Source organism: Scyliorhinus canicula, chromosome 8, assembly GCF_902713615.1.
Source record: "Scyliorhinus canicula chromosome 8, sScyCan1.1, whole genome shotgun sequence".
NCBI classification, from domain to species: Eukaryota; Metazoa; Chordata; class Chondrichthyes; order Carcharhiniformes; family Scyliorhinidae; genus Scyliorhinus; species Scyliorhinus canicula.
This window is the reverse complement of record NC_052153.1, coordinates 22,435,579-22,457,095: the sequence shown is the minus strand read 5'-3', so window position 1 is coordinate 22,457,095 and position 21,517 is coordinate 22,435,579. Positions and strand designations below refer to the sequence as shown.

At 40.8% G+C, this 21,517-nt stretch overlaps 1 protein-coding gene across 6 annotated transcripts in view; it reads right to left on the bottom strand.

Annotated features, from left to right (window-relative positions):
• The window catches only part of LOC119970159 (lysine-specific demethylase 4C-like), a 478,393-nt gene that overhangs the window by 247,394 nt on the left and 209,482 nt on the right, over positions 1–21,517 (bottom strand). For all 6 annotated transcript variants that reach the window (XM_038804261.1, XM_038804264.1, XM_038804265.1 and 3 more), the window contains exons 9-11: positions 11,571–11,776; positions 9,360–9,604; positions 390–763 (exon numbers count right to left, since the gene is read on the bottom strand). In XM_038804261.1, coding sequence (XP_038660189.1) covers positions 390–763; positions 9,360–9,604; positions 11,571–11,776 — 825 coding nt within the window. The remainder of the gene's footprint in view (positions 1–389; positions 764–9,359; positions 9,605–11,570; positions 11,777–21,517) is intronic.

Below are 21,517 nucleotides of genomic sequence, written 5' to 3'. Positions count from 1 at the left end.
GGTTGTAATTCACCTTAATTCAGGTGACAAAAGGAAGGCAGATGGTATTGAGTTGTCAAGTCAATGATCTGCTCCATCCCAGTGTTTACTTATCTTGCCAGATTTATGCAGGGTCCAGGACCACCACATTCATTTATCTGCGAGTGAAGTTAAGCTCGTCAGAGCAACAATTATGCAGATTTTCTGGAAAAACTGGCACCCGCAGCATTCAACGGTTTGGCAGTTCAGTTTTTTCCAATTATGTTTAACAACTCTTACCCACGTTGTACTGCTAAATTTGAGCAGCACCTGTTAAATGAAGCAATGTTTATGTACACTGGGGGAAAGAAAGTGTGATACATTAATTTACTGCAGGCATTTCTTGGACATATTTTTAAAAGTATTATTACACTTGGTATTTCTCCAGGCTCTAAGCCATTTTCTCCACTCTCAGCTTCGCTGGTTTCCTCCTCCGTTGAGACACTGCTAGTTTCGCGTTGTTTCCAGCAGCTCTGTTGACTTTCTATGTCAATATCATCAAATGATTTCTGACACAATCTGGCCTTCTTGTGGAGCACATCCTCCTCTTTACAATTCTGCAGACCCTTGGCTGTGTTGTTCTCCACTTTGATTTTAAGGTCATCATTTGTATCTTCTGAGTATTCCGAGGAGTTGTCGACTTCATCAAATTTGTCCATTGGTGTTAGTGATAAACAATTATCCAGTTTTCTCTTTCCATTAGCTTTATTCTTGCACTTGTTGCTGGCAAGATCAGAACCAGATTCTGCGGGACAAAAATAAATACTATGACTTTAGTTGCTACGTGAAGCAAAGACAGATTTTAACTGTAAGGATAAAAACTGTAAATTTGTGCAGTTATTGTAAAGGCATATTTTATTTGCATTGTTTCAAATAACTATTACTGTAAATCAGTACTGAAGCATGTTCACTGGCAAAGAGTTTTAGCTATGGAGAGAGATTGGATAGAGAGATTGGGGTTGTTTTTCTTGGAGCAGAAGAGACTGAGGGGGGACATGTATGGGATGTATAAAATTATGAGGGGCATAGGAAGAAACATTTCCCCTTAATGGAAGGATCAATGACCGGGGCAATAGATTTATGTAAGGTGCAGGAGGTTTAGAGGGGATGTGAGGAAAAATGTGTTCACCCAGAGGGTGGTGGGAGTCTAGAACTCACTGCCTGAAAGAGTGCTGGAGGCAGAGACCCTCATAACATTTAAGTAGTTAGATGTGACACCAAGGCATACAAGGCTGTGGCTCAAGTGCTGGAAAATATGATTAAAATAGTACGGTGGTTGCTTTTGGCCAACGTAGGAAGAATGGGCCAAAGGGCCTTTTCTGTACTGTAGACCTCGATGATTCTAAAATGTCAGTGAAGTAAGTGTAGTCAGTGCAATGTTGAAAAAAGAACACTGAGGGATTCCTAATCATTGCTATAATAATGGCCCCAGAGACCACACTATTAGAAGATCTGGAGCGAAGCACTGAGCAGGGCCAATTCCACCTCCACAAGATTCAGGACAGCCTTCTCTGAGGCAGTGTCCAAGATTGCGGGGGTCAGGGTGAAACCATGACCAAATGTGGCAATCTGCAGGGTATCGGAGCAGCCAGAGTTACACATGGGGAACAGGGCCGACGTCCTAGCTTTCACTCCCCTAATCGCAGGCCGAAGAATCCTACTCAGCTAGCGATCAGCAGCACCACCCACGGCTGCAAACTGGCTTACTGACCTTTCGGAATTTCTCCACCCGGAGAAGATTAAATATGCGGCACCTGGAGAAGATTAAATATGCTATCCGAGGGTCAGAGGAAGGCTTCCTAAATGCATGGGGGGTAGTTTGTCGGCTACACATATTCTTTTCTGCACATTGTAAAGGTAGTTTTCAATCTAAACCTCTCTGGTTAGCCATTGTGGTATCACTTTCCCATTGGAGTTTTTAATTGAATAGACATTCCCTTGAGGAATAGAGTTATGAATTATTTCCTTAAGTGTTTGTCATTGCTTTTTGACCATCATATCTTTTGACCAGATGTCCCCATACTCTTCAGCCAGATCATATCCAGTGTTACTGATTCTGCATTGATTTTCTGTGCTAAAATCCTTTTTTCATAGTGCCTTCATTTCATCCTTTTTCAGAGTTTCCCCACACACCTGTTTTTCCATTTTGTCCACCTTTTCTAAAAGTCAAATAACTTGGTCAGTCACCCTACAAGCTCGTCTGTGTGATGACTACTGGATCAAAACCCATCTGTCTCCACTTGTGCCACTAATTTGTCTATTTTGTTAAAAATGCTTCGTACATTGAGAAATAGCACCTTAAATTCTGATAAACTCTGCTCCTTCCTACCAAACTGCTTAATTTTACCTAAATCACTACTCTGTTCTGCAACTTTCACTTTGCCCTTAAGCTTTGCAAATTTATCCTTATCTCAATTCTTATTTAAACACCTATTGATCACCCTAGTTATTTGATTTACCAGGAAAAGCCCAGTTTAAGTGGAGTGCATCACAACAGTTCCCTCTTTCCCGAGTACTGGTGCAGATACCCCATGAAATAAAGTCCCCACATCCCACAGCATTCTTTCAGCCACACATTTAAACCTCTGATCTGTTTGTCCCTATGTCAATTTGTGCATGGTTTAGGTAATAATCCAGAGAATATTATTTTTTGTCATGACCGAAGTGTTTTAAATTATGAAAGGCTGGGGATTGAAGCAAATTGTTTCCATGAGTGGAGGGATCAAGAATAAGGCTCCACCGATACAAAATTTGGAATCGGGAACAAAATAACTTCTTTACATAGCTTTCAAAATGTAGAACTCACTTCTATGATTAATGGTTGAAGCAGACAATATGTTGGCATTCAAATAGATAGATGGATGAAAGAAAAGTTGAAGACAAATGGGGCCAGGTTGGTAAGTTAGACTAGAACTACCTGTTTGCATGGAAGATAAATGTGACACAGACTAACTGGGCTGAGTACCCCGTTTCTATGTTTCAACTTATTTATCTCATATGAACGTGAGTATATCATATATATAATTTTTACTAAGGCTAACACTATAGCTGGTTTAGCACACTGGGCTAAATAGCTGGCTTGTAATGCAGAACAAGGCAGCAGCGTGGGTTCAATTCCCATCCCAGCCACTCCGAACAGGCGCCGGAATATGGTTACTAGGGGTTTTTCACAGTAACTTCATTGAAGCCTACTAGTGACAATAAGTGATTATTATTATTATAGCATTTTTTTATCATATATCCCCATTATCCATGGTACATACAGCCCTTCAGGACCAACAGGTGCTGGTGCTTACGTTCCACAAGAGCCATAGCATTCATACATTAAAAACAATCAACATTATGTTCATTTAATTTATGCTTTGCAGTGATGATATAGCACTTGGGTGTCAGATGGTGCACCAAAATCAAATTCTACGATGGGGTCAATCTAATGATGCAATATGTGCCATAGCCCAATGTAAATAAATTGGAATAACATTAGCCAATTGGGTAACTGATAAATAGATTAATTATCGGTGGTTGATCTTTTATTCCAAGTGTTAGGTGAAATATGTTCGGAAAATAAAGGTAATTTTAAGGGATTTATATTTGTATTGATAAACATTAGAAGGGGGAAGGCGGTGGCATAGTGATATTGTCGTTGGACTAGTAATCCAGAGATCCACAATAATGCTCTGGGGACGCGGGTTCGAATCTCACTATAGCAGGTGATGGAATTTAAACTCAATAAAACATATGAAATTAAAAGTCCAATGGTGACCATGAAACCATTGTCGATTGTCGTAAAAACCCATCTGGTTCATTAAAATCCTTTAGGGAAGGAACTCTGCCGTCCTTACCTGGTCTGGCCTACATGTGCCTCCAAACCCACAGCAATGTGGTTGACTCTCAACTGCCCCCTCAAGGGCAATTAGGACTGGGCAATAAATGCTGGCACAGTCTTCAACGCCCATGTCTCATGAACAAATTTTTATTAATGAATTAAATTTAAGCGGGATTAATTTAATGTTACTGTGCCTGGAAAGGAAAAACCTATAGTTAGATTAAAAGTCCAATGGTGACCATGAAACCATTGTCGATTGTCGTAAAAACCCATCTGGTTCATTAAAATCCTTTAGGGAAGGAACAAAGGTGTGCTGGACAAAGGTGCTTGTATGTGTAGGGGTTGGTTTACATTCCAACTGTGATTTTATTAAAGAGCGCTACGGCGCAAAGGGTAAATAAGCCAGCTGGTTAGCCTTGTAAGGTGGAGAAGCTTTTAAATTTTAGGTTGAGATAATTTGATTGTGGTTGGGGATAGGTAGTGGAAGAGAAGGCTGCTCTCACAGTAGAAACAGTTGGTTATAGAAGGCTAACGAGGGAACATCTCTCTCAGCCTTGCTAGAAACTATAATACGGAGTAAAGGTTAAGAAAACAGATGCCGAAACCTAAAGTCCAGCTAGTTGAGGAAACTAGAGAAACGAAGAGAAGTTTCCAAGAAGTCTGGAGTTAACGAAACAAAGGAAACTGGGAACCAGAACAGATTACTTTTAAGTAAATTCAGAGAGAGTTGAAAAGGCATCGGATCTCAAGAGGCCAGAAAGATATCTGCAGTAGTGCGAAGGTTTCTGAAAAACTACTAACAGTTTGGGACACATTATTTGAAATAAAATTGTAGAAATCGGTGGCTGGACCTTATTTAAAAACCATCAAGACAAAGGAAACCTGAAGGAAGAGGTGTAAAACCTGAAAGCAAAACCTTGATGGAAGCAGCAGAGGAAAAGTATAATTTAAAAGAAGATTTGAAAGTGTGACTTTTGAAAGTGAAAATTAAAATCACTCGTGTGGAAACCGGAGTTCAGTCATCTTGTGTACTAAAACTAAATTTTGTGCGTTAATGAGACCATAGTATCTTAAGATGTACTTTGTAATCAGTATTAATCTTAAAATCTGCGTGCAATTGTCAGGCATCGTGCATGCTTGTTTCTCAAACAACTAATATATTTACCCACTGGCAGAGTTGTCTGCTTGTTAGGGTTTAAGTCTATCAATATTCAATTGAAAAAATGTAAATAGATGGCTGAGCCAATTGCTGCTTTTGACTTTCATCAACTTTGATGATGCCCCAAACAACAAAGGACTGTTACGATCATTCTGTTATAACCCCCCAAGCACCTTAAGGGGTGGGAACAATTACGTTCCCCGTGGATCTTGCAGAATATGAGCTCCCCCATAAACAATGTATAGCTGTATGATATACAAAACTGGATAGTTAGGCACCGGCAAGGCAGACCCAGTTGGGATCTACCGTGTGATGGATATAATAGTGACGGTAAATAAACAAAATTTTTTTGAGCTACTCAGTGTGGACTCCTTTGTGGCCTGATAAAACATTCCTAACCATTTATTACATTGCTGTCATGGATGTTTATGATGTGGGACAATTGGGACAATTCACACCTCTTTAACCTGGAGTTACCTCTCTCTCTGCATCTTTGATGATTTGATTGCCTGCAGGTGCTCGCATTCCGGGGCATCTCTGACTGTGTCTATATAAACATTTCTGGAACAAGCCTTTCCATTCACCTGAAGAAGGAGCCGTGCTCCGAAAGCTCGTGTTTGAAACAAACCTGTTGGACTTTAACCTGGTGTTGTAAGACTTCTTACTATGGATGTTTATAGCATGGAAACAGGTCCTTCGGCCCAGCTTGTCCATGCCGCCCAGTTTCTATCACCAAGCTAGTCCCACTTGCCCGCATTGTCCATACATAACTTACCATGGAAATTTACCATGTGTTTCAAAATTATCAATGATAAGATTATCGAAATGATTTCCATTTTTTCAAATTTCTTTCATGGGGATGTGTGTCTCGCTAACAAGGCCACCATTTGGTATCCGTCTTTAATTCTCCTTGACCGGAGTCATTTCAGGCCATTTCAGAGGGTCGTTAAGAGTCAAATACACATGAGGTCACATGTAAGCCAAACCAGATAAGGATATCATTTAACCAGGTGGATTTTGACAACAATCAATGATAGTTGTCATGGCAATCATTACCGGGGCTAGTTTTGTATTCTAGGTCTCCATTGAATTCAAACTCCACGAGCTGCTGTGGTGGGATTTGAACCCATGTCTCAAAGTATTAGCCTGTGCCTCTGGATTACTAGGCCAGTGACATTACCACAATGCCACTGTCTCATTCCTTTGAAGATAGGGTGGAGGTGTTGGCCTTGGGTGGGGTGCTCTTTCCAGGAGCCGGTGCAGACTCGATGGGCCGAATGGCCTCCTTCTGCACTGTAAACTCTATGAAGATGAACTGAGATTAACTTGACATTTTGGCGTTATGATGATATGATAAATAAATCAGCATCTTTAATATTGAAACAGTTGGCAGGCAGTGAATTAAAGCTCAAAGCTTTAGGCCAACAAATTGAGAAAAGATTAAAGGAAACAAGATCTAAGAGAAAGACGGGTTAACAAAAGGAAAGCTCATCATGTAAGAAGTACAGCACACAAGGAACAGCAAAACAATGTAGATCAAAGTCATGTAAACAATGTATAGCAATGGTAAAATCACAGCAAAGAACAATGCAAATAATAATTCATTGAAATAGAAATCAACCAAAAACACGAACTATAAATCCCAAAGCAAATTGAAGTACAATGAAATTTTCAACAGAAAGTAGGAGTTGTGTCACAATGTTTAAATTCTCTATTTCAGCATTGATTATGGTATGTTGCTCATTCCAACAATTGAAAAAGTCCACGTTACCATCTACAATAATAAAATCATAAAGAATGTGAATTGTAACATGGATTGCTGGCCAGATCTCAATTTTAGATTAATGACTTCCTTTAACACAAATTAAAATTCAACACACCATATTATATATATATATTCCTTCCATTTCCATGCAATCAATCTTTCAGCAGAACTTTATTCACTTAATCAAAGTTTAAAACTGATCTCTCAAAGCAGCCTCACCAGCCTTCAGGCTTGTTAAGTTGCAAACCATGTGAGGTTTGAATTTATTTTTCAAAGATAACATGCTAACTTAAAGAAGTAATATTATAATTTTAGTAACAAAATGGGCCTAACATGAAGTATTTTAACAGTGACATGAAAAATTTAAAACAAAATATTTCCTAAAAATAAATCTAGACTTTGTTAATAATCAATGAAAATTATGCATCCACCACACACGTTTCTGTCATCCCTATGAATCTATCATTGATGCCCCAACCCTTCTCTCTTCCTCCTATACGTGCTGATGCCCCACTGATGTCATAGTGTCAGGTTCTAGTGAACATAACTAGTTCCATTGCCTCTGTGCAATTAGCTTGATTATCCAACAATGTTTTATTTTCTCCATGGTGGAATTTAGAATCAAACGTCTAGTGTGACGATGATGAAACCATTGTCGATTGTCATAAAAATCAATCTGGTTCACTAATGTCTTTTAGGGAAGGAAATCTACCATCCTTACCCAATCTTGCCTTAGTGTGACTCCAGGCCCACAGTGATGTAGTTGACTCTTAAATGGCCTCTAAAATGGCCTAACAAGGTACCCTGTTGTATCAACCCACTGGAAAGCCTATAAGGGATGAAATTGGACAGAGGACGTGACCTCAACCCTGGCTCTGGAAATGACAAAACAGCAAGCTCAGTCCGGTTGGCCCTGCAAAGTCCTATTTACTAACATCTGGGGGGCTGTGCCAAAATTGGCAGTGCTGTCCCACAGACTAGTAAAGCAATAGCTCAACAGTCATAATCACAGAAGCATACCTTACAGATAATGTCCCCAAATACCACCATCATCGAGCATGTCCTCTCCCACCAGCAGCACACCATGCATAAGGTGCACTGCAGGAACTCACCAATGTCACTTTGACAGCATCTTCCAAACCCACGACTGCTACCATCTAGAAGGTCAACGGCAGCAAATGCATGGGTACACAACCACCTGAAAGTTTCCCTCCAAGCCACACATCATCCTGACTTGAAAATAAATTACCGTTTCTTCACTGTTGCGGGGTCAAAATCCTGGAACACCCTCCCTAACAATTCTATAGGTGTATTTAACCACATGGACTGCAGCGGTTCAAGAAGTCAGCTCACCATCTCTTTCGCGAGAGCAATTTGGGATGGACACTTAAATGCTGGCCTAGCTAGTGACACACACATTCCATGAATTGAGAAAAAAGAATTTCTGCAGTTGACAGTGGGAAGAGTGAAGGGTTCCTCTTTGGGCCTCAACAGATAATTAATATCTGATCGGTTTCCATCCCTTTCCTTGGCTGCTGTCTCAAGTCAAACTGACTGTGGCTTTGGCTTTCCATTTGACATCAAGCTATGTTGCCAGTCCCATATCCTGTCCATCATTAGGAACATCTCCTTCCACCTCTGTCTCTGTAACATACCTATTTTCACCCTTCCGCTGCTGAAACCTTCAACATGTTTTTGTCACCCCCAGACTCCAAAACTGCCTTAGCTGGCCTCCAATTCTCCATAAAATGCAGATTTACAAACACTACTTTTGATGTCTAAACCTACACCAAATCTCACTTACCACGTTGCTTCTGTGATTATTGGCCTTTACTTACTCCTGATCCTTCAATATAAAATTATCAACCACATGTGAAAACCATTAATGGGCTTGCTCTTCCTTATCTCTGTATCGACTTCCAGCCCTAGTTCCCTCAGGGACATTGGTCTCAAACAATCACAAGCATCTTTCTTTGTACTAGGTAAGACTCCAATTAGTGGACAGTTTCTGCCATGATACTCATTGACTTCAATTTTGCTAGGATTCCTTGATGCCACATTTAGGCAAATGCTGCCTTGAATACAAATCATGAATCAATATTGCTTCCTATAAACTTCATAACTTCATAAATTGTTCTGCACATTTAATCCTTCACCAATCCGCCATTGAGTGACGACTCATGAAAAGATATAGCTCCACAGGAGCAGTCCTTCTCTATCTTACGCAAGTGATTGTTCTTCACTGTTAACAGGCTATTCAACTGGGTAACCTAAACCTTACCTCGTCTTCCCCCAGCATTCAGTAATATGCATTGAGGAAGGACTGCAGGATAGGATCCAAAGAAAACCATGTGGCCCATTTTTCTATACTGGGACATAGCAGTAATAAAACTAAAGGCTTAATACTTAGTGCTGCACTCAGCAAAACAATGATTCACCAACTCAGTGAGAATGATCGTAATGTTCAGAACATTCCTGTAGATTAACTGACATTGAAAGGCATTATGAAACTTGATATTACAACTGTCTATTGAAGATTCTTGGCTTTGAACTGTACATAGAAGTGAACACATAATCAATCTCTCTCTTACCTGGTAACTGGGTTTTATCCAATTGATTCTGATCCAACTGGATTTCCTCAATATGTTCTTCTCCAGTGCTCGTTACTTCTGTATTGTTGGACTCTTCTTTCTGTGCTCCCGCACTGGGCTCTTCTTTGATACTGATAGCATCTGTAGTTTTGGCTGCAGTTGTTTCTTTCGTCACAGATTTGCTCAATCCTGTTTCATCTTCCAGGGATCTTAGCTTTTTAGATCGAGTTCTTAAGTGGTAGAGACTGCAGAAGATATGACAGTCAGGTTGAAATTACAATGGATAAAATTACCTGCATCCTAATAAATCTTTTCCACAACCAATTAATTCCAAATTATTTCTATATATTTCTATTGGTATCTCCATATCAAAATGTTTAAGAGTAGTTATTTTTTTTTAAATTTAGAGTACCCAATTATTTTTTTCCCAATTAAGAGCAACTTAGCGTGACCAATTCACCTAACCTGCACATAGAACATAGAAAAATACAGCACAGAACAGGCCCTTCGGCCCACAATATTGTGCCGAACTTTTGTCCTAGATTAAGAACAAATTAATCTACACCCCATCATTCTACCGTAATCCATGTACCTATCCAATAGCCGCTTGAAGGTCCCTAATGTTTCCGACTCAACTACTTCCATAGGCAGTGCATTCCATGCCCCCACTACTCTCTGGGTAAAGAACTTACCTCTGACATCCCCACTATATCTTCCACCATTCACCCTAAATTTATGTCCCCTTGTCATAACCACCCGGGGAAAAAGAAAACATCTTTGGGTTGTGGGGGTGAAACCCATGCAGACACAGGGAGAACGTGCAAACTCCACACGGACAGTGTGACCCTGGGCCAGGATTCGAACCCAGGTCCTCAGTGCCAAAGGCAGAAGTGCTAACCACTGTGCCACATGCCACCCGAGTAGTTACGTTGTAACATGTATTTTTAAACAGGGTTATGAACATTAATGGTAGGCAATGAGTATTTTCAAACTGCATATTTAGCGCTGAATTCTCTGTTTGGGAGACTGTGCTCTCCCGCCAGAGCTGAATCGCTTATGGCTCGCACTAGGAATAGCAGTGACAAGTGATTCACTCTCCCCAGCCATGCAAATTTCTGCATGGTGGGGGTTGCAAGGGATTCTGTCGTGAACCCCACTATCGGACCAGGTGCTAGTGAGGTCCGGCCACGTCCGTTCTCTCTCTCTCTCTCTCTCTCCCCCACCCCCCCCAAACCGGGGCAACATAAATGCGCCCCATGCCTGCTAACAAGTGAGGGCATGTGAATATAACCGTAAAGTTTGTAGACATCTAGGATTGATTGTTTTCACTTCCTCTTTTTCTCAGCAAAAAGCATTTAACTGCTTTTGATCTGGTCAGGACCTGTCAATCATAGCTAGATATTTATAAACATTGTGGTTGGTTTCACAGCAGGCTACTTGACATACATTCAAGCCTGAATGAAATTTAAAGTAAATAAAATCCAGACATCTGGCTGCCTGGAAGCTAGTAGTACTAAAAGCTACTTCTCTTTAAAGTGAATAGAAGCCTGGCAGATCAACAGACCTGAGGGAGGTTAAAGCCTTGTGATGTGTTTTGGCTTTCTATGAAGCCACAGGCACTGCTTTCTAGACATCTGACTGTGGCAGCAACTGTTAAGGGATATGCAAGTGAAAAAGCAGCGACTTTTTTTTGTGACAATAAGCAATTTTCATTTCATTTACTACTCTTCAGCTTCTAGTCCGGTGGGAGGGATGGGGTGGGGTGGGGTGGGGGGTTGTTGAATCTTCCGATGGACTATGAGGCACCCGCCTTAAATACTTAACTGCTTGGCTCACTGTGTCAGGACCATGCTCGCAAATACTTGGTGTGCATCCTGCTAATAGGCTGGTGCGGTGAGCAAACCTTGATGCCACCACCAGCAGGGGACCAGAGCATCGCAAACCTTTGTCCCAACACAAGATTCTCTATCGCATCGGGAACTCCGCTAGTGGCCATGGGCTGCAGAGGATCTCTCTCTTAATATTTGGATAAAATTACCCACTACTTAAAATACTTGCACATCTATGAAACAAGGTTCATTAAAGGATAATACCAGGAAACACAAGATTAATTAGCCCCTTTTGTCAGCAAATTAACTGACTTTGAAAAACTTTAGCACCATAACTAACTTGCGCTGCTTTTCTCGGATTTAACTGCATTGAAGGAGTTACCTGTTCATTGACATTTCAGATTTCCTTGGAGTTGGTTTCCTTTGCCTCTGCCAAGTCTCCAGCTCAGGAGTCGACTCTGGAGTGGGTTTTGTGTGATCAATAGTTTGAATGTCTTTCCCTTGCTTCCAGAGTGTGTACCTGCTTGGCTGAAATTTTTCCACAAAGATATCCATGGATATCTTGACCATGTCGTTCCGGCACGTACACTAAGTAGTAAAAAATAAGAACTGGAATTTTAAAAAAATCAACAAACTTGTAAAAGCATCTGGAATTCACATTCGAAAAAATATTAAGTGTTACTCTTTTTTTCTTCATTTATGGGATAAATGTGTCACTGAAAAGGCCAACGTTTGCTGCCCATCACTAACGGCCCTCGAGGTAATGATAGAAGAGACACCGTCTTGAATAGCTGAGGTTCATCTGGTGTAGATGCGTCTATTTTCTGGCCAGAAGGGAGGTCCAGGACTTTGATCCAAAGACAGTGAAGAAATGACAACGTAGGGCTTCATTCAGCCCACTTTGCACCCGCGCAGGTGAATCCCACGAGAGTTCCAAATTGGACTCTGCACCAGGCATCGGGCTGTCGCGAGTCACCAACTCACTCCACTCGGCGAGATCTGTAAAATGCCCTTGCTGGGCGTGATCCAGACAATGGGAATTAAATGAGCCATTCGGCCCTTTTAAATAGCCAGATGCCATATGCACATGCCGCCTAATAGTCAATTGCTGCGCTTGCGAGACCTCAGCCGGACACTGTTTAGAACTGGTTTCCACAAAGGGCATGGACCAAGCATGTTGGCAGTTCAGAGCGTCTTACAGGTCATTAGAGACGCTCAGGTGATCAGGATAGTTCCACTATCGCACTGCCAGGTGTCAGGCCCAGTCGGGGGAGGGGGACATCTTTCCCATTGGGGAGGCAGTGGGGGTGCTCCCGGGTCCTGAAAGCGGGCAGAGGGGGTGGGTTTAGAGATTGGAGCAGCCGGTCAAAAAGGCCAAAATATTGTATGTTTTCAAGAAGCTGTTACAAATAGCATTTGGGACGAACGAGATCAAAGGATATGAAAGGAAGGCAGGGTTAGGCTATTGAGTTAGATGATCAGCCTCGGTCATGATGAATGGTGGAGCAGGCTCAAAGGGCCAAATGGCCTCCTCCTGCTCCAATTTCTACATTGCTATGTTTCTGTGAAAGATGAGATAGTTAGGATGCTAAATGGACAAAAATCTTAGAGGTTCAGAAAACCGGAGTACCCGGAGGAAACCCACGCAGGCACAGGTAGAGCATGCAGACTCCGCACAGACAGTGACCCAAGCCAGGAATCGAACCTGGGACACTGGCGCTGTGAAACAACGGTGCTAACCACTGTGCTACCGTGCCACCCTGTGTGGAGAATAATACGATTTCAAGAGGCGTTAGGTTGGCGGAATGGGTGGATAGGTGGCAGGTGGCAGGTGAAATATAGTGCATAGAAATGTAAAGTAATACCTTTCTGTAGAATGAGAGGCATCATAAAATGAATGCCATAATTCTACAAGGGTGCTGGAAATGAGAGGGCTGGGAGCACAAATCATTCAAGGATATTGGACCTTGTAAGCAGAGCAAGAGTGTAAAAACAAAACAGCTGTAAAGCCCCAAATTTACTTCTGGGCATTTCACTTTAGGAGGGATGTGAAGGCTTTAGAGAAAGATTTACAAGAATGGGTTCCAGGTATAATGGGTTAACAGCTACGTGGGTAAATGGGAGAAGCTGGGGTTGTTCTCCTTCGAGAAAAGATAGCTGAGAGAAGGTTTGCTAGAAGCTGTCAAAATCGTGAGGATCCTAGACGGAGTATGTAAGGAGAAACTGTGCCCATTGCCAGAAGGGTCCAGAACACGAGGGCACTGATTTAAAGTTATTGGCAAAAGAACCAATAGCAACATGGGGGGGAAAAACATTTTTTTTACGCAGTGAGTGGTTAGGATCTGGAAAGCACTACCCGAGTGTGTGGTGGAGGAAAATTCAATGAGTTTTCAAAGTGGAATTGGCTAAATACCTTAAGAGAAAAAATTGCAAGGTTACAGGCAAAGTACAAGAAAATGTGGGGAGCCAGCACTGACACAATGGCTTGAATGGCATCCTTCCGCACTGTCACTATTTCTTGATTGAAGGCTCAAAATATTGTGGGGGGGGGGGGAAATGTAATTAAGCTTCAGCTATGTGCAACACTTGTAAAACAAAAATATGCTCTTGAAAGTAAGATAACTAAGTTCACCTAAGTTATGAGAAGTACAATTGAAAAACTATACTGGAACAGACCTAAAAACTAAAATTTTAAGGTTTATGGATAACAAATAAAGAAATCTAGTTATAAATAGTATCAAAGGTATTAGAAGAATTGTAACCACAAGCAATTCACAATACATTTCTTTTTGCTACTTAATGGAAAAGAATCAGAAGCTTTCATTAATTTAATTTGGTCTTCAAGGCTGTATTTAGCCACATTTCTCTTGCATTTTTATCATTAATTACCTTCATAAACTAGGATCAGTAACATTAAGCAATTATGTTATTGCAGTTTACATCTGATAAAAGATGCTAAAGACACATAGCCTAAAAAAGGTCATCTTCACCATTAGCAATCACTACACAAGCTTGCACAGTTTTGTACTTTTAAACAAGAATCTTTCACAACTTTGTTCACATCACTACAGAAGGATAACAAATAGCTGCTTAATTAACTGCTGAAAGACTTAAAGAGATGACTACCCTTCCTGTTGAACATGTCTCAACAGTGTAACATTATTAGGTCATTAATAAGTTAACATTTAACTCAACTGACGCTTCTTTGTTAGATATCCTTCACAGAATAATAAAGTGGGATATATTAGAAATAGAGCACAGAATAGAATGATACCAGGGAGTTTATGTCAAGTTTTAAAGAGCTTATTGCAGCTAAAAAGAAACCTTAAAACTGCTTGTGTAAGTTAATGCAGGAACCTTGTTTTGAAAGAAGGAACAATGCACAGAACATTAGATGATTAAGTGAGGCTTGAGAAGAGAGGAGGGGGTGAGGGGGATCAGTTCTGTAGTTACCCAGGAATTAAGTCTCAGATTTTTCTGTCTAATATTTATTTTTCAACTACCCAAATAAGTACCACAAAATATCCAGTCTTCAACTCTTAACTCGGGGTCGGAGACTTCTGTGGTGGCTTACGAGGAGCAGGGGAACTCGCAATCAGAAGTCAGCCTTCCTGAGCAATTCCCACAGACAGCAACATCTCAGACTTCCGTGGGGTCCAGGTGTGCATATTGGGTCTTGGGTCCAGTCCATTACACTTTGGACACCAGAAGATCTGGACTATTTTATTGATATAAAATACTTCATCTTTAAAGTTGCTGAATACGTTTTATAACTAAAGTATATGATTGTTTGGCCATGGCAATACACCTAACTACTCAATTTCTGGGGGCAGCATGGTGGCGCATTGCTGTCTCACGGCACTGAGGACCCGATACTACCCCCAGGTCACTGTCAGTGTGGAGTTTTCACATTCTCCCCATGCCTGCTAGGCCTCACCCCCACAACCCAAAAAGATGGGCAGGGTAGGTGAATTGGACACGCTAAATTGCCCTTAAATGGAAAAAAAACAGAATTAGTTCTAATTTATTTTTTTTAAACTCTCTCTACTTCTGCCTAGCCATGAACTCTAATATTATCGAATTCAACATTTCAGTGATTTTTCTGTTTGCCAAAATACTGCTCCCAATAAGATATTTTAGGTTTAGTTCTCCAAGTTAATAATCATATATACACAGGCAGAATGTCTCAATTTACCAATTTATTTCCACTAATCTAATACGTGATGAAGAAGTTACTTTGGCTACAGTTACACTGTACTCAAGTCAGCATGAGATAACACCTGGAGGCGATCTTACATATAATTTTGCTTTAGTTAACAATATGAATTTTACTGCAAATGCTGCACTGATGTCCACCTAAAAATACTGAAACTAAAATGTCACACTTTTAAGTTTGGTTAAAATCACCAACATTATGATGCCACAAGTCAGTGTAAATCAATTATTAAGGTCACCTAAACAGGAAATCATCGTTCCTTTTGACTTGTTGATTAACTAATTCCAATGAAGGGTCAACATCAGAAGGATCACTCTTTCAGATGCTGCAATATCAAATGCATTTTTTCCAAAACAATTTTTTGTTGCAATATCTCAAGTTTTTCTTTGCTGCACGATATTGTCTTTGAGGATATGGAGATATAGGACTAAGGAAAGCTGCTCCTTCAAGGAGTGGGACAGGCATGACATCCCATCCAGCCACCTTCCGTCCTCGATACAAATACAGGAGGTCCACTTAAATTAATTTCAAATAAAGAAATAAAATATTTGAGATTAAAATCTTGCACAAATTAATGTTGTTTCTGTCCCTGTGAAATGAAAAACAGCTAAATAAATAAAACTAGTCAATGAGTTGCAAAAGTGTTTGGACTCCCGCACAAGATTCCCAACAATTTGCAAATGGTAAGACAATGAGGGAAGACAACTAAACCACAGGTGTGATAACCATAGAATTTACAGTGCAGAAGGGGGCCATTCGGCCCATCGAGTCTGCACCAGCTCGTGGAAAGAGCACCCTACCCAAGCCCACAACCCCACCCTATCCCCATAACCCAGGAACCCCACCCAATACTAAGGGCAATTTTGGACACCAAGGGCAATTTAGTATGGCCAATCCACCTAACCTGCACATCTTTGGACTGTGGGAGGCAACCAAAGCACCCAGAGGAAACCCACACACACACGGGGAGAACGTGCAGTCTCCTCACAGACAGTAACCCAAGCCGGGAATCGAACCTAGGACCCTGGAGCTGTGAAGCAGTTGTGCTAACCACTATGCTACCGTGCATCCCTAACACTGACCAATAGGTATCTTTTCTAATGATCATAAGATAGCCATTTTTAGTTGCAGGTGATTAATCTTTTTGTAGTCCCTAAACAAACTTCTTGATATCAGACCAAAATTTAATTTTACTGTTATGAACCCACCATGGTTTAGTACACTAGATTGAACTTTTCTACATAATATACCTCCATTAATTCAGGCCGTGACTTCCAGAAGAGTGCCAATCGAATTGAATTGCCTCTCTGATCAAACGATTTCACCTGAAAGACCAGCCGATTCTACCTCACCCCAACCTTCCAACTCAGGCTGCACAAGCTCTGGGCAGTGCATCACATCCCTGGGCCTAGTTTCCGAGGGCTGTAGAGTTAAAGTAAATAAGCCCTGCCTCATTTCCACGAGCTGTCATAAGTCAAGTTTAAAGGTCTTTGACAATGTAAGTATATAATGTGGGGGCAGAGGGGAGGGGAGTTTGGACCGGGCCAGGTGAGACAATTTCAGCCAAAGCTGCATCAAAAGCATTCATGGAATATTTTTATTTCTATATTAAATCCTTTGTAGATTTCCATAATTGCCCTCATTTGGCACTGGGTTGCACACTTGAACAGTTTATCCATATCACTTGACAAGGCACAGTTCTATTTCCCTCGCACTCAGTTTGCAAATTTGACCAGTTTGCACTGAGCCACTGAATGCAGATTGTGATACCAATTAGAAACAGTTCACTAATCCGTTACATCACAACATCCCTTGTTTTTATGTTTTGCTTGCCTATTTTGATTTAGAGCGAGTCAACCTGAAAGACTATCTACTGAAGTCTGTAATCACACAATTTAATACTTTGCACATTAAATATTAATTATGGAGTACAGATTTGAAATGCACAACAACATTCTATTAATATTGAACACTCTGAATTTAAAAAGCTAATCTATAGCAATAAAAATAAAAATCCAGAGGTTTGAATGCCATGTGAAACTGCTAATCTATAATAACGTTACACCAAATCCAAAATTAATTACACTCCTGGAAACATTTAATTATACATTCAAACTACTTGAGCAGCTGGGTCACGTTCCAACAACAAAGTTAAAAACACAACTGTTATTCTTAAATACTAGCAATACATTTTGTTTCTACATTCCCCGGTATTAAATATTTTTGATCATTTATATTCAGTTGTATTAATTAATTAGCAGATTCCTTATGGTATCACTCAAAGCAAAATTATGTTGTATAATGCCAACAGCTTTATACCACCCTAGTGCCCTTCTGCTGTGTTCCAGGTGGTCATCCCTTTCAAGCCACAAAACCTCTGGCCTGAATTTAAATGCCCACGGTCAAGTCAAATGTCACTAGATGAGGGAACTTTAGCGATTAGCATTCATTTCAAGCTGCAACTCAGAAGTCAAGGAAGGGAACGAAGGGAAGAGACAGAGATAAAATATGCGAAACAGAGACCTGGGTGAAAATTGGGAACAAAGTTGAAGAGGTTTTCCAATTCAGGGCAAGAGCAGGACATGGCACTCAAAGTCGCCAGTGTACTGGACATAAAGTTGAGGGAGGGGGCCAGGTAGGACTGAAACAAGGAATGTCCCACGTATCCCATAAAAAGGCAGACATAGCTGAGACTCACATGCATACCCGTAGCAACAGCTCTTATTTGGAGGAGGTGAGATGAATCAAAGGAGAAATTGTTCAATGAGAGAAGAAGTTCAACCAGATGGAGAATGGTGGTGACCAATGGGAACTGGTTTGGTGTCCGTTCAAGAGTGCAGAGTGGAGAAGAGGAGAGCCCTCAGACTGTTCTGGTGGTGAATGATTTGTCCTTAACAAAGCACTCATCATTATTCCCTTACAATCCCAGCTTAAAAATTTGAACTCAGCATGGTGTTGAGCTTTTCTTCCACCGTCTTTGGCTCTGTGTCATTTCTTTGGTCAGAAGTACTCCCCCTTGCTCAACACATACTTTTGCTCTTCACCTGGACCTCTCCGTTTGCCCAGTCAAAGTTTGTCTACCTAAATCCCCATGTGTCTCCATTCCGGCAGCCCCTTTAATATTGTACCATTTGCATCATATTCCCTCTCACATTATGACTACCAAAATTAATCACTTCAGACTTGGGTTGAAAGTTTATTTTTCACTAGATAGAGCAATGTACTTTAACATTGCAACCTGCAGATATCCAAAATTCTGCCTCTACTAAGTTCTGATTACCCATCACTCTTATAACCCAAATTAGCTTCATATCCACCAATGCTTCAAATTACTGTAATATTCCCCATCCCTACAAACGAAGGGCAAAAGTAATCTACTCCGTGATTGCGCGACAGGAGCTTACGAAAGTTAACTATAAATTTAAGGAGGTATGAAATTATAGCAACCCAAAGTGGTCTGCAGTGAAGAATAGGCAATTTGTTAACAGTCTGGAGACAAAGTATGGTACTCACTTAACTTTCAAACCTTTCTGTGGTATTAACATTTCAGCACACAAAATAAAGTAGTACAGCATCTATCCAAAGTAGATTGAGCAGACTCGTACAAGGGCAAAAAGTCAATTTGAGAATTGTTTTGGCCAGGCCCTGCAAAAATCAATAAGGGGCTCATCAGATCCACGTATTTAAATTCAAATCTCATCAGTGTTCAGAGTCAAGTGGTATGGGTTAGCATGAGTGAAAAAAGATAATATAAATGCATCAGTTGAGATCATGAAAAACAATTGATAAATTCATAATAATAATCTTTATTGTCACAAGCAGGCTTACATTAACACTGCAACAACGTTACTGTGAAAGTCCCCTAGTCGGCACATTCCAACGCTTGTTCGGGTTCACAGAGGGAGAATTGAGAATGTCCAATTCACCTAACAAGCATGTCTTTCGGGACTTGTGGGAGGAAACCGGAGCACCCGGAGGAAACCCATGCAGACGCCGCACGGTGCCCCAAGCTGGGAATCGAACCTCGGACCTGGCGCTGTGAAGCAGCAGTGCTAACCATTACGCTACTGTGCCATCCCAATGACCTTTATAATCTCCACACATATTCTTGTGAATCTCTACACTCAAAACCATTGTGATACTCGCACCTCCAAGCACATTTGATGTCCTCTCGATGTGAGTATCTCACTAATTAACATTGTGATGATTGTCTTATTCGATCCGATACAACTCTTATGATCTGGACCATCAAAGCATGTTAATGGCAATGCATTTAAACATTCTGGAGAGCTTTTAATGGTGACCGTGACAGGCCAGCGCGTTTATGGTGAGGCAAAGAGCATAAAGACACAAGCGTGCTGACCTACAGATCCAGCTCGTCATTCCAAATATAGGCCTCAATCTGACATAATTCGCAAGAGTGTGAGGGAGAGTGTGCATGTGAACTGGTAATGGAGGTGTCACGAGTGTGTGGCACGGAATCAAAGTGTCAGCCAAAACCTTTTTGCCGGTCTCTCTCTTTCTCTCTCTCTGACTGTCGAAGTAAGCCAAATCAGCAAAGACCGCAGCTTAAATGGAACCAGGGAAGCTTTTCCACCAAACTGCACAACACAGGAATCTCAAAACGGACTATTCGTCCAAAGTCAGCGTGACTGGAATCTCAAATTGCAACACATCTACTCCTCACAAGTCGAGGACTGCTCCATATATCTTTTTTTTTATTTACTTAGAACTCAATACTCACTTCTAATCTGTATGAATGTATGTGCACGTGTTTTGTCATTTTCTTCCCTTCATTTGTTAATATACTCACTAACTCAAGAATACCTGGTAAATTGGTTTCTGTGGATCTGGATGAAAGTATCTGTGGAAGGAGGGATTTTTTTTTTTTTTAAAAAGATTAATCTTGTTGTGACCAAAGGAGGGTTTAAATAAAGAAAGGGAGCCAGTTCATCCCTCCTCACCTGGGGCACAACAATTTGGGGTATCCAAGCCGGGCGGCAACAAATGAAGGGATCGCGCCTGGGTTAACAAATTTGGAGGACCTCACCTGGGGACTGGTTGTAAGACAGCCTATTAAATCTTTCCTTCCATTAATCAATAGCAGTCATTGGAACATTGTAAAATGCATCGGCGAATTGCTGTTTTTAGCATTAGCACTCAAGAGATCCAAAGGGGTGCCTAATAACAAATATAACATGGGGGACTGCAATGCATAGAAGCATTTAGCGTAACTTTCTTGCAAATAGGTATGTATGGCAATAGGTGCGTTGTACAGATTATATGTGCCTCTGCTGGACAGCAATATTTAATTACTAATAAGGTATTAAAGTTGTCTATTCAGATAATAGTAGACATTTTACCATTTGCAAAGTCGAGCAGTGAATCCCATAAATCTACCTTTGAAGTATACAGACAGAGAACTGTAACTAGCAGTTAGAAATAAATATGTGGAAGGAGTGTTTTTTTTTTTAAAGCACAAATGGGCATACATTGGTATGACTTACTGGCGCAATATAAATTTTTTACATGCAAAAGCTATTTGAAATTCTCCCAATCTGTCATTGCTCCATTACTAGTTGATATTTCCATTTATGAAACTGAAAATGAAGCACAGATATTAAATGGTTGCCAGCCACCTCCATGAGAAAAAAAAATATTTTTCTTTAGAATTCTGCCCCACATTACTTGCTACTATCCTTCAAAACTATAATCTTTCCAAACAGGACATGCTTGCCTGTGCCAGATTTATTTTTGTCTTGAGTGTGGAAACTTGAGTAAACCATCTGGTTGCATCACTGAATCGTTATCACCTTTTTATTTTGAAAATAAAAAGGGACGCGTATGTATTATAATCATGAATATCCGACAAAAGAGAGGCAGCACACCATCCGATTTTCATTTCTTAAGCATTGATCACAGTTGCGCAGGCAGTAAGTATTCAATGCCCATTGTCAACCCGGTGACTAAATGCAGCTCGAGGATTTGGCCCTCAAGGTTGTTTCGGTCCCTCTGGCAATTGCTGGCTTCTCGATGAATTCCCATATGATGCAAGTTGCTGATGAAAAATACAGCTGCTTTATGATAGTTCATAGCTCAAATATTGAAGAGGA